At 42.7% G+C, this 13,624-nt stretch overlaps 1 protein-coding gene and 1 pseudogene across 2 annotated transcripts in view; one reads left to right on the plus strand and one right to left on the minus strand.

Annotated features, from left to right (window-relative positions):
* Window positions 1-538: 538 nt before the first annotated feature.
* Window positions 539-13,624, minus strand: part of LOC118399934 (interleukin-17 receptor D-like) — a 61,692-nt gene continuing 48,606 nt past the window's right edge. For both annotated transcript variants that reach the window (XM_035796166.2, XM_035796167.2), the window contains 11 exons: window positions 12,336-12,454; window positions 11,973-12,093; window positions 11,714-11,758; window positions 11,291-11,442; window positions 10,188-10,253; window positions 9,980-10,034; window positions 9,649-9,759; window positions 8,678-8,862; window positions 4,567-4,726; window positions 3,449-4,321; window positions 539-2,673 (listed from right to left, as the gene is read on the minus strand). In XM_035796166.2, coding sequence (XP_035652059.1) covers window positions 2,546-2,673; window positions 3,449-4,321; window positions 4,567-4,726; window positions 8,678-8,862; window positions 9,649-9,759; window positions 9,980-10,034; window positions 10,188-10,253; window positions 11,291-11,442; window positions 11,714-11,758; window positions 11,973-12,093; window positions 12,336-12,454 — 2,015 coding nt within the window. In that variant the 3' untranslated portion in view covers window positions 539-2,545. The remainder of the gene's footprint in view (window positions 2,674-3,448; window positions 4,322-4,566; window positions 4,727-8,677; window positions 8,863-9,648; window positions 9,760-9,979; window positions 10,035-10,187; window positions 10,254-11,290; window positions 11,443-11,713; window positions 11,759-11,972; window positions 12,094-12,335; window positions 12,455-13,624) is intronic.
* LOC118395775 (UNC93-like protein MFSD11) lies at window positions 4,975-8,386 on the plus strand (annotated as a pseudogene).

The raw sequence follows: 13,624 nt of genomic DNA on the forward strand, positions 1-13,624 counted from the left end.
ACCCAACTCCAGCCATTTTAATAATGGGAATTGATGGGAATTATGTAAATATATCACTAGCCACTTTAAACAATGCTACCTTATATAATGTTACTTACCCTACATTATTCATCTCATCTCATATGTATATACTGTACTCGATACCATCTACTGTATGCTGCTCTGTACCATCACTCATTCATATATCCTTATGTACATGTTCCTTATCCCCTTACACTGTGTATAAGACAGTAGTTTTGGAATTGTTAGTTAGATTACTTGTTGGTTATCACTGCATTGTCGGAACTAGAAGCACAAGCATTTCGCTACACTCGCATTTAACATCTGCTAACCATGTGTATGTGACAAATAAAATTTGATTTGATGCAACCCCGATTCAGAATGTAACATTTTCATAGTCATTGGCATGCTTGTTTCAATTGCCGTTGACGAGAGAAAACATATCCACTATTAAACTACTTTTACCGTGTGTGTGTGTGTGTGTGTGTGAGAGAGAGTAACCAATGGGTCTTTTACAGTGAGATACAGTACAGCAGGGTTCCCCAACTGGTGGACAGTGATTTTATTTGGACCCCCAAGTTTTGAGCAAAACATAATAAATAAAAACATGCCTGTTTTATAGATTTTTTTACTGTTGGGCATCTGCTTCAAGAGATTTTAATTTTGGAAATCTGTTCAAGTATTCCCACACATAATAGAGACGTGATCGTATACAAATGTAAGCAGGGTTTGCAGTCAAATGATCTGTAATTATGTTCCGGATCCCCATATCAGAATCGAGTTGTGTAGAGTGTAACACACTACATTACTCAGCACCAAGTAGGCCTATAGGAAACTTAATCCTCTCTCTACACTAATTCTCTTTTGAATAGTAGAGTCTATTCACCATGGGATGGTAATCTACATAATCTTTTTTTAAATGTAGATTAATGGATAATAAACTTCCCATATTGCTACTGAATTTGAGCAGTGCTGACGGACTGCCATAACGCCGTAAAGTTTATAATAGGCAAACTAACGTGACTTAAATGTAGGGGTTGGGTGGGGGAAAAGAAATATTTCTATCTCAACCAATTATTACACCACATTTGACAGTTACTAAAACATGCAATAGGTTACATTATATTTTAACTACCCATTTGTATCTTGACCTTGGACTTACGACGCACTTGGCACGGTGCTACTGGTGAAATCAGTTGCCACTTCAAATGGGCAGATAGATGGCAACATATCAAATATACATCTAAAGGGTGTAAATGATATTTCAGATTGTGTTCTTGCAATGACATGTTTAGTTACACACTGAGCAGGAAAATGGGTTGTGTCTCACCGAGCCATCCTTCTAAATCTCGTCTCCTTGGCTTGGTTGTCCGAGGCTTCAATAATGAACCAATTACCATTTCATTTTTTGCTTATTTCCTACATTAGAGTACTATAAAACAGTACAAAGTGTAAATATAAAACAGAGGAAAAAAAGGATCTAAAAACTATACAAAACTGATTATTTCCAAAAACACTAGTGTTGTCAAAATGACTGGCACTGGAAAACATTAAAACATTGTTAGAACATACACTGAAGTAGACCCACAAAGACAGGGTTACTTTTTGCTCTGTAAGAGTTGAATAACAGTATGTTTCCCAAGTTCCAAATAAAGGCATTTTTAGTTTATAAAATGAGAATGCCCCTAAAATCAAACCCCTGCCCATTACTGTGAGATAACATTTTCATAACTGCTGGTTTGAAAAATATGATAAAAATGTGAGTACTCCCAACCTATCTGCTCTCTTACACAACAGTTGTCAAAACCTTTATCAGTAAACCATTTTTTTTTTAAAACAAGTAAAAGTGCTTTGACACTCAGTTCCAGCACCTTCTATCCTTGTGTTGGTGTACAATACTTTAAAAAGTTCATATTTCATCATTGACAATAAATTAAAATAAAGTAACAAACAAATGCTCTTTCATTCAAAACATAATTGTCCCTGTATTTAACAAACTACATCGTTGAAGTCACACATTTGTGTTCAAGCCCAGCACTAACACACCAGATTCGAGTAATCATGGATTTGATTATCAGTAGAGGAGTTGAAGCAGGTGTTTCTGCGCTGGAACAAAAAATGTGTCACCTCTTTGAAGCACCAGAGGACCAAGGTTGAGAAACATTGATGTTGGCCATTTGTTGAATTGGTAACCTGGTATGGGGTGGGGTGTTTTAAAAAGCAGATCTGGTGTAGTCTGAATTCAACATCTTTACACCACTAACAGTTACAGGACGGCACTGCAAAACAACATACAACCATTGTTAAATAATGCATTGCCTTCACAGTCACACAACCGCTACTTAGAAGGTTCACAAAACAGTGACATCACCCTCGGCGTTCTAAAACGTGACATCAAGCCTCCGTGTTTTATCAGCCCACAGTCCACAGAGATTCTGAAGCAGATGACATCACTAGAATCCATGGGCTTGGTCACTGGGCTTGATCCAATGATTCCTTATGAACAGGCCATGCATGTCCAGGTAATGTAATGTTGTTATGTTCACTACAAGGGAGGAACAGGAAAGAGTCCCAGTCCTTCAGACTGCTCTAGGTGGCGGTGGTGAAGCTCAGCTTTACAGATGGTGGGCACGGCGTAGTGCAGAGAGCTGACAGTAGGGGGCTCCTCATCACCTGGAGATAAACAGACACACAATGAAGCGATATTCCGCTAATTTCAGAGGCACAACAAACACACACTGGACTTCACTAGTGAATAACGTTGGTGTTTAATATGAGGGTTTCAGCATAAAATATCCTTTACATTGTTTTTACACACTTCGATTATTTTACTATGTCTTTGTTTTAAATGTTTTGGTGCCAAACTGGTGGCAGTCAGTAGTTGGAAGAGTTAGACTTATTTGAAAATGCAATTGTTGATTAGATGCCTTTTTAATTAGACAATTTTCTCTTGAACCATTTGGTCTATCTGCTAGAAAATCATGGACAAACATTTTTTTTTATTATAAGTTATTCAAGTATAAATGACCAAAGTTACCATAGATTACCTGTTAATTACAGAAGATTCTGGTAATTTTGGTAAATTAACAGTAGTTTTGCAACCCTAAATGGCACTACTGGTGAGAAATAGAAACAACCAGTAGTGGAAATGAGTGAGGAGTGGATTAAGAAATATTTTTGGTATGATGTCCGTATATGTCTGAAATGATGTCACTGATTTATCTGACTGAATCATCTCCGAATCCGATGACTCATTCTTAAATCTGACTCATAGTTCATTATCAGTCCTATTGTACTTAAATGTGAAAATGTCATACAGCATAATTTTAGGCATAGGGCTTTAAATCTGAATCATTCTCAATTTGACTTACTTTGACCACATACTATTTTGCAATGAAAATGTCAGATAATGTTAGGCATTTTTAGACATAAAACATTGGTCTCTTACCCAGTCCGGAAGAAGATGATTCGCTGTCAGCCAGGGAGGAGGAGTCAGCCTGGTCAGGTGACAGGCCCTCCATGAGGGGAATGGACAGCTCAGAAGAGGGCACTGACAAATCATAGATCCCAGAGTCCCGGGGCATTTCTGGGGGACTGGCTGACCCATCTCCAGCCTGGGGAGGTACGACAGGCATCAGAGACCTCAGAGCCAGAGGACCCAAACCAGACGAGGCCCCCGACGTGAACCCGGATTCCTCCTGAGAAAAGCTGGAGCTGGAGAGGCTGTTCCGAGGCCCCCCGGGTCTGTCCAGGGAACAGTGGGCCAGGCTGAGGCTGGGAGGGAGAGACGTGAGCAGCACATTCCTCATCAGAGTACCTTCGCTTTCTGATGGCAACTTAAATAAAACCTCATTGAGCACCAGCCCAGAGTCAAACTTCTCCATGCGAGGCGACGATGATGACAATGACGCTCCGGCACGCGGTGCCAGTGGAGCGGGTTTCACCTGCCTCTCGAACCAATCAGGCTCCAATGCGATGTGCTGGTGCATGTTGCAGATGGCCACGTACAGAGACCGCCCTGACTTGCTCCGGAAGTAGTTCCTCTTGCTGATGTTGAGCGGCTGCGGCTGCGGCTCGCGTTCCGGTAAACTGAGCTGGCGGGAGTGGAGGCGGCCGAACATCTGAGGGAGCTGATCCATGAGCTTGAACTTGGGAGCCAGGCTCAGCATGGTCGGGACGTCGCCCTCGTGGGAGTAGTCGAAGTAGACGGCCATGAAGCGAGACAGGTCCTGGTCTTTCCGGCGCGCCTCACAGAGCTTCTCCGCAATCATGGCCACTGCAACGATGAAGAGCTCTGCTCCATTTGCTGCAGCTGCTCCACCTACACCAAAAGAAACAATGGACATATAGTAAATCAGTGACTGAGTTTATCCTTGATAGTTTGTTAAAATGCATGTACTTGGCTGTATATGCATTTATTCAACTGAACATAACCAAAAGGACACCTGTTGTAACTGCCGTTGTTAATTCAGTAGATGTCTGACAATGTTTGACAATTTTGGTTTTCATTTGTCAAACAAATTAAATCAAACAATCATCCCCCCCCCAAAAAATATATCAAATCACCTCTGGCTGGTGATTTCCCCCTGCGGCTCTTCTCTATATAGTGCTTGAGGCCTTTGGAGCAGACAGTGATGATGTAGTGAGCCTCATTTATCTGCCGACTCAGCCAGGACATCTGGCCCTCCTTACAGATCTGCAGGTGCTCCCACAGATCCAGAGTCACCTGAAAACGAATCAAAAATAGGAACTGGCGAATGGAATGGGGCGAGGTTAAACTATAATATCACCTGCAGGACTAACCACCACAGAGAGACGTAGTCAGATTCCAATGGTGAATCATCATCATCACTATTATTGATTAATATTACAGAATAGTAAACCATTTTTGAGTATTTACTGAGCTAAACTCATCACATCGGGCTGGTGGACGAGACTATTACTATTATAAAATATATGCTGAAACGCATTTCGCAAGCGTTCACGGAAGTCTCGAGATGTTGCACCTCTGTTTTGAAGCACTTTTGCGCAGCCTTAACAGTAATTTGTTTCTACCCAGCTAGTGTGGTGTTGCATCTCATCACTCAACTTCCGGTTTTCTTATCGTTGTCGACTATCAGCAGGTTGCCAGTTTCGGTGCAATGTCCATCTGGTATCTCCACCTTGTTATTGCACAAACGAGGACTCGTCAGACAGACAGTGCAGCACCCGACTCGATGAGGCGTGTGGACCACTTCAGAGGTTTATTAACTAGCTAGCTGATCATCAAAATAAAACGGCACCACCTTAAAAAACATGAGTCCAGAAGGAAAGACACTGTTGAACATCGTAATCCTGGGCTTTGGATTTATGTTCGTGTTCACTGCTTTTTCAACATGTGGAAATATAGAGCAAACTGTGATCAAGAGTTTCAACAGCACTGGCTTCAGTGGGAGTGGATACACAAGCATGTCCATCATCTATGGAGTTTTCTCTGCATCCAACCTTATTGCTCCTCGGTAGTGGCTGTTATAGGACCACAACTTTCCATGTTCTTTAGTGGACTAGCATACAGTGGATACATTGCCACGTTCATCCAACCCTTCACTTGGAGTTTTTACGCAGCCTCTGTAGTTGTTGGAATAGCGGCTGCAATATTGTGGACTGCTCAGGGTAACCTACTCACCATCAACTCTACAGATGTCACCATTGGCAGGAACTATGGTATTTTCTGGTCCTTGCTACAGTTCAGCTTTTTATTTGGGAACATGTATATTTATTTTGCCTGGTATGGCCATGTTCACATATTAGACAAGGATCGCCAGACTGTATTCATCGCTCTCACGGTCATAAGCCTGATAGGCAGCTTCCTGTTCTTCCTGATCCAGAAGCCAGAGCCTAAGTCCATATCCTCTGATGAATCTGAGTCACTGCTGCAGGCTGAGTCCTCAGAGAGTGCCTCTGTTGTTGTAGTCCCTCAAGGTCTCGGTTCCCAGGCTCTGGATGCTTTCAGGAAGGCATTGCAGCTGTCTGTCACTAAAGAGATGCTGCTGTTAAGCATCTTCATAGCATACACAGGCCTGGAGCTGACCTTTTACAGTGGGGTATATGGGACGTGTATTGGGGCCATGACTCAATTTGGGGACAATGCCAAAAGTCTGATTGGGCTCTCAGGCATTTTCATTGGCATTGGGGAGATCCTGGGAGGGGGCATGTTTGGGATGTTGAACAAGTGCAACCGGTTTGGGAGGAGCCCTGTGGTGCTGTTGGGGCTGATCACTCACTTTGTGGCCTTCTACTTGATCTTCCTGAACATCGCCAGTGACGCCCCTCTGGCCCCAGAGGAGGGTACAAACCTGCAGGCCTTCATCACCCCCAGTGTTGAGTTGGCTCTGCTGTGCAGCTTCCTGCTTGGCCTTGGAGACAGCTGCATCAACACCCAGCTGTTGAGCATTGTGGGATACATGTTCCAGGAGGACAGCGCTCCCGCCTTCGCTGTCTTCTACCTTGTCCAGTCCATCATGGCAGCCCTGGCCTTCTTCTACAGTAACTACCTACTACTGCACTGGCAGCTGCTCATCATGGTGCTAGTGGGCTTCCTGGGCACACTATCCTTCTTCATAGCTGAGTGGATGGTGGTCTCCAGAAGATGTGATACTGACAACAATAGCATATGACAACCTAGGCCTAGGGGACAAGGGGCTGTGGTGAGAGGAACTTCCTATCATCCCTTTAGGACCCTTCAACTGACACTGTCACTGGCCAACCTCAGCCCCACTAAGCACAGACTGTCGGTAATGCTGTTTTTGAAGTCATCCCAACTATAGATTTTTGCTTTTCAAGTGCAAGAGACACTTTCTGTTGAATGCTGTATGTTTGCTCTACTTGGAGCAAATCAGTCCATTTTTTAAAGGAGGGTTGTAACGCCGTTCATCTGTTGAAGGAGAGTCGGACCAAAATGCAGCGTGGTGGTTACTCATGTTCTTTAATGAAGAATAGTGATACATGAAATAACTTAATATATACAAAACAACAAACGGAACGTGAAAACCTATAACAGCCTATCTGGTGAACACTACACAGAGACCGGAACAATAACCCACAAAATACACAGTGAAACCCAGGATACCTAAATATGGTTCCCAATCAGAGACAACGAAAATCTGATTGAGAACCGCCTCAGGCAGCCAAGCCTAATCTAGACACACCCCTAATCAGCCACAATCCCAATGCCTACAAAAAAACCAATACGACAACACAATAAACCCATGTCACACCCTGGCCTGAACAAATAATTAAAGAAAACACAAAATACTAAGACCAAGGCGTGACAAGGGTATGATAGTGAAATCCATACAAAATTATTGAACAATGCTGTGAATATGCATTACTTTGTTGATGTTTATGGAAAGCTAATTCTTATTATTTTAACCGCTCTTTCAGATTGTTATTGCAACCCAGCTAAATTCTGGAAAACTGTCAAATATGTTAAGGGTTCTACTTCTTCCTCTCTGCCACAGCAAATTAATTCAGACACTGGCCTCATTTCTGGGAAAAATGGCACCATTGATCAATTTTATTTGATTTAACTAGGCAAGTCAGTTAAGAACAAATTCTTATTTTCAATGACAGCCTAGGAACCGTGGGTTAACTGCCTTGTTCAGGGGCAGAAAAACAGATTTTTACCTTGTCAACTCAGGGATTCAATCTTGCAACCTTTCGGTTACTAGCCCAATGCTCTAACCCCAAGGCTACTTGCCGCCCCAATTTAATCACCATTTTATTTCAGCGGGCTCTCTCTTTGAAATAACTTATAAGCCAATTCACAATGATATTGGGCTGGATGCTGATAGGGGAAAAATGCTGAATGATCAGAGAAATTATAGTCAAAGCTTTTATTTTAGGCTATTTACAGAAAAATAATTCCAGGATGCTTTGCCAGCGATAGAAAACAAGACATCCACAGGGGCCAACCAATTGGATCCCAGTTTGCTTAAGTGTGCAGCGCCCATCATTGTAGGCTTGATAACCCAAATTGTTTTCAGGAAATATTCCAAAAGTATGGAAATCAGCTCTTGTGCTGCGACTCCATATGGGCGGGGATAGTAGTGATCTTAATGAATATTGCCCCATTTCCAGGCTTCCTTGTCTAATTAAAGTTCTTGAATCCTTAGTGAATGTACAACTTTGCTTTTTTAAATCTGAGAAATGTATTTTGAATGTAAACCAATCAGGGTCTAGACCTGGGCAAAGCACTATTACAGGAGCCACTTTAGTTGTTAATGATCTTGTCAACGCTTTAGACACTAAAATGAAATGTGCTGCTTTGTTTGTGGACCTGTCAAAAGCTTTTGATACTTGGTGAATGCACCAATTTGTAAGTCGCTCTGGATAAGAGCGTCTGCTAAATGACTTAAATGTAAATGTAAATGTAATGTAAATACTACTAACTCTACTATGAAGTCACACACTTCATGGGATCAACCAGCAGGTGGCACAAAGTACACTCCTGATTTACATTTTCCAACTCCATCACATTCAATTCTCTGGCCTGAGCCAACCCTTGGAGCCAACCCTTGGAGCCAACCCTTGGAGCCAACCCTTGGAGCCAACCCTTGGAGCCAACCCTTGGAGCCAACCCTTGGAGCCAACCCTTGGAGCCATAACCTAGCTACAAAGTGGGAAGTTTAGTTCCTACCTCACAGCCACAGAAGTCCTGGAGGAAGAAGGCGAAGCTTTGTACGACTGTGAGGTGTTTGGGGCAGTCCTTAGTGGAGTAGCAGACAAACACCTTAGTCCGGGGCCAGGGTCTGTCTGCATTCAGAGCTGTGGTGTGAGACGATGACTCAGCACTCTCTTCATCCAGATGGGAGTAGATATTCTCTGCACAGATCAAGTTACAACACAATATACAGTATTAATACAATATGAAGACAATAAAGAAAGGTGAAGAGAAATGCACTGGCTTATTCTACTAAACGTCAACTAATGTTTGTAAATGTTGGATACTGATTTTTTTTAAAGGTAGATTCAGTAAACAGACAGAATGTAGACTGAGGGACTTTTTTTTTTTTTTACAAACCTAAGTCATTGGTAAATCTGCCGGTAAGTGCTGGCGGTAAGTAGCATTATAGGTCCGGGGGTGTGTCAGATTGGTTTTTGTTGCTATTCTAACAGCCGTTATTATGAGCTGGGTTTGATGAATAAACAAGTTGTAGGTGTGACGAGGGCTTGGCCAATCAAGGCATTTCATGGCTTAATACTGCATGCATTTGTCTCTAGTTCTGTAGGATTTGACAGTATTTGCATTGTCATCAACTTCAATTGGCTGGGGGCACGGAATATTGTCAGAATCCACGCCATAACCAACCGCGTTACCACTAAGACCAGACTTAACTTGGTCTTAAATATCCCCACCAGCGTATACTGAAATTGGCACTTTGGTGCATGTTTTTAAGGACACCTCAGATATTGCCACCCATCCCACCTCAGCGGAAGTGACTGTTAAGACAAGACGGGTAAATTACCAATCCTGGTGCTAGGGTTTGAAAATAGAAGACCGCTTTAACAGGTCAAAAAATTGCATCTGACAATTGCACTGCCTTAATACCACCTGCAAATAGAGCCCTGAGAGTGAAATGTTTCATTATTATGAATGACGAAAAGTACCTTGTTGTTTCTTCCGGCACATTACAGTGAAGAGTGTAGCGAAGGCAGACATGATGACTAGAGGGACAGTGATGGCCATGGCTCTGATAGGCCCTGCCCACGGGGAGTGGACTGAGACCGACAACAGACAGAAAACATTTAAATAACAAGCAAATACATTTCCAATGAACTATGAATGTGCTTTTTACTCAGCAAAGTGAAGATAAAACACCCAGACGAGTGTGGCAACACCCCAGTCATCCAGGCTTATGTAAATGTAATGAGAGTTTTTAGTAAGAGGGTGTCAGTCCAGAGGCAATACTGGGATGTTAGCTAGTAGCAGGCAGCTCACCTTGGCTTACGTGGTACTGGGCCTGTCTTCTGGTAGTGTTGGTGTCATCTCTCAGCTGAAGGACAAATGACATATATGGAAGGAAATATGTGTGTCAGCTGATATAGATGGCTTCAGTGGATTTCCATCAGTTCTGCGTCCACAATGGCACCTCATTATTTCCTGTAGTGCACTACTTTTAACCAGCGGCGTGAGAATCATGCTTTACCTCAATCGCATAGGTTCCTGGTATCACATCTTGAAGAACGCATGTCGTTATGGGCAGATTAAACTCCTTTGCAAAAATAGAGTAGAGCGGTGCATTATTGTCATGCCGTTTCTGCAGTGATACAATGTCCAGAGCTGAGGAGTCTCCATGCATTTCTGACTGAGGGTTTGGAATACTGACATCATAATAGTTGATTTTTTTTCACCTCTTAACCAATCATATGGTTGAGGACCTAATCAGGTCCTGTTTCTAAAACACAGTATGTGAGAGAGAGGGGACCTGAATGAGAGCTACAGCTAGCTAGGGGGTGCTTTGGCTTTTATCATTGTTCGAAAGACAGAAGAAGTAGGGCAGGGCCACTAGAAGACTTGACTGACAGTAGGAGGAACAGGGGAGATATGATTTTTCTCTCTCTCCACAGCTAAAACAACACATCCTGGATACAATGTGCTGTCTGTTCTGGCAACATGTGTGAGAGAGAGGAGACTCTTCTCTCCTCCAGCCCTGAATAATGAAGTTATGTTCTGCTGGGAATATCTTCAGTAACTCAGTGGGGGTTTGATCAAACGCGTCCTTTCAAATGTGATTTGCTTTTGCCAGCCAGATGGACAGGGTTTGCACCTTCACTTTTCAAAATGTTCAATTTCAACAGGTAAACCTAAACAAACACAGGTCAAGTATTGAAATGATTTAAATAGTATTTCAACCGTGGTCTACCTCAGTGATTCTGATTGTCAATGACTGACTGTGAAAGTAGGATAGTCTATGGTGTGTGTCCCAGGAGGTTATAGGACGTCAGAGAGAGGCCCAGGCGGTAGGGGCCCCGGTAGATAGAGGCCGAGGACAAGACACGTCAACATACCATAACCGTACAACATCCCTCCTCAATGTCTGGGAAACACATTAGAAGCCGCTCAGGGTCCATATTACAAAATATCTCAGAGTGGGAGTGCTTTATCTCGGATTTTTACCTTGACCCTATTAGATAATAATGAATGAGATATGGACTTTGGGGCAGATCAGCACCGGACAGATCGGCACTCGTAGCGAAGCCTCGCCAGTAAAAACGACGTGGCTAACTCATAATGTAGTCATGCTCTTACCGGTTTGCAGCGTTTAAGCCTGAATGGTCCCTCCTGCCGTAGTTTGTAGTACAGGTAGTAGATGGTGAAGCCGAAGGTGGAGGGGGCGTGGTCGAAGACAACATTGAGGTTGGAGCCCAGCTGGGAGATGTTGAGAGTCTTGGGCTTCCAGACTGGTCACAACCACCAGACAGAGACACAGAGACAGAGAGAGATTAATCCATGTATATGAGCATTATAGGAATTTCTGGTGGTTTCATCCATAATCATTATTTTTTTCACAAAATTCTTTCATAACATTATTTCAATAAACAGTAGCGGACAATTACAAAACAATTAGGATATAATATTACTATGTTACACAATATTTTACATTTTAACACAATGCTGTCACGAGAGTAATTACAGTATTAGCAAACAGATATGAGAAACTTGATTACTTACATGGTTTGCAGACCAGGTTGTCTGGACCCAGTAGAACTTCACAGGCTGAAAACAAAGACAACAGGAGTCTTCAACAACAGTTATAATACTATTACAGTTGGCTACAACATTATCAACAGGGCCAAGAGTTTTCCTCCCGATCAGGTCAAGAAAAACTCCTGTCCTGTCTTGACATTCCAAGTTGGTGGTCGTGACTTAGCGCTGAGCTCGAGATCTAGCCTACAAATAGGGCCTGCAGTTTGAGCTGTATTCCACTTACAGTTTGTGCGCAGGAAGGATGGGGGGAAGAAGCTGTCGTTCATGACGGTGGGGAAGGGAACAACACGGACCATGTAATCGGTCTCATAGGCCAGGCCAGGGAAGGGCTGTGAGCTCATCTTCTGTCAGGGAATAACAGCGCATACTTCTGGGTAAAAATCAGCCAGCACTCACAAATTAAGTATTGCTTCGATGTATTATAAGCCGTCAAAATGGATGCGTTTCGGTCATCAAGTCTTTGAACGGCTACGGCACCCAAACACATAACTTGGTAAGACTTGAGCTCAGCTCATTTGCACACCTTACTTCCAGATGCATGGAAGAAAAAAAAAAAAACTGTTTAGCAGAGTGCGGTGTGACTTACCACAGTCTTGTAGGAGAAGTTGAGGGGTCGTGGGTCTTTGAGGATCATGTGTTGACACCGTTTGCCCTCTGGGTTCTTATCCTCTAGGTATACTCTGAAGCCCTTCACATGCTCAATACCTGGACAGAATAACACACACACACACACACGTTCAATACCTGAATAGAAACATGCACATTCAAAATCTGTGACAAAAATGCACCCATGTCAGATGACAGCATAACACCACCACACCCGTGACACGATCCCCCCCACGCATCACATACAGGAGTTCCTCGATGAAGAGTTGAGTCATACAGCAGTACAGCGTGCGGTATCCTGTTGCACTTTATGTGTTTACCGTTAATGCTTGTTCACACCAGAGGGTATGGGTTGAGCATATCTACCACACCATGTGACCGCTGCAATTAGATTATGTATTCCCTTTTCTCCTCCACGAAAAGAAAGCCGATCCTGGCCTTTAAGATTTACTTCTGATATTTCAGCTGAATATTATGGTGCTTCCCTAACATGAATGAATTTGTGTTTCTATAACTAAATGCATTTTACAACGTGCCCATGTAGGCCTGCAGCTCACTGTACCTAAAAACATCTGTACATACAAGTGCTTCAAAAAATAGAAAATGGGCAGAATATTATCTAAAATATTTGTATGGTCAAAGGCTGACAAAAGTCGGGTCATTTCAATGAGACTCATTCAATTCCCCGTTCCATTCTGGTGTCGATGTGGCTATAGTCCCACTGACATTCTGTTATGTAATTAAGCTTTCACGCGCGTTTCTGCCTTCATTACTTTAAAAAGTAACTCATATTTTAGCTTAATTTATATTATGGTGTTTCTATCCCAATAAAAGCACCAATGCATTTTAGACGGCCTATAGCTTACTAGGCGAGAACAGGGACAATAGTAACAGGGCATTCGGAAAGTATTCAGAACCCTTCACTTTTACCACATTTGGTTACATTACAGCCTTATTCTAAAATTGATTAAATCGTTTACATTCTCAATCTACACACAATAACCCCATAATGAAAGTAAAAACAGGTTTTTAGAAATGTGATATTTCCATTTTTTCTACATTTAGATAAGTACTCAGACCCCTTTACTTTGTTGAAGCACATTTGGCAGCGATTACAGCCTCGAGTCTTCTTGGGTATGACGCTACAATCTTGGCACACCTGTATTTGGGGAGTTTCTCCCATTCTTCTCTGCAGATCCTCTCAAGCTCTGTCAGGTTGGATGGGGGAGAGTCGTTACACAGCTATTTTCAAAGTGTCTCCAGAGATGC

Source organism: Oncorhynchus keta, chromosome 21, assembly GCF_023373465.1.
Source record: "Oncorhynchus keta strain PuntledgeMale-10-30-2019 chromosome 21, Oket_V2, whole genome shotgun sequence".
In the NCBI taxonomy this organism is placed as follows: Eukaryota; Metazoa; Chordata; class Actinopteri; order Salmoniformes; family Salmonidae; genus Oncorhynchus; species Oncorhynchus keta.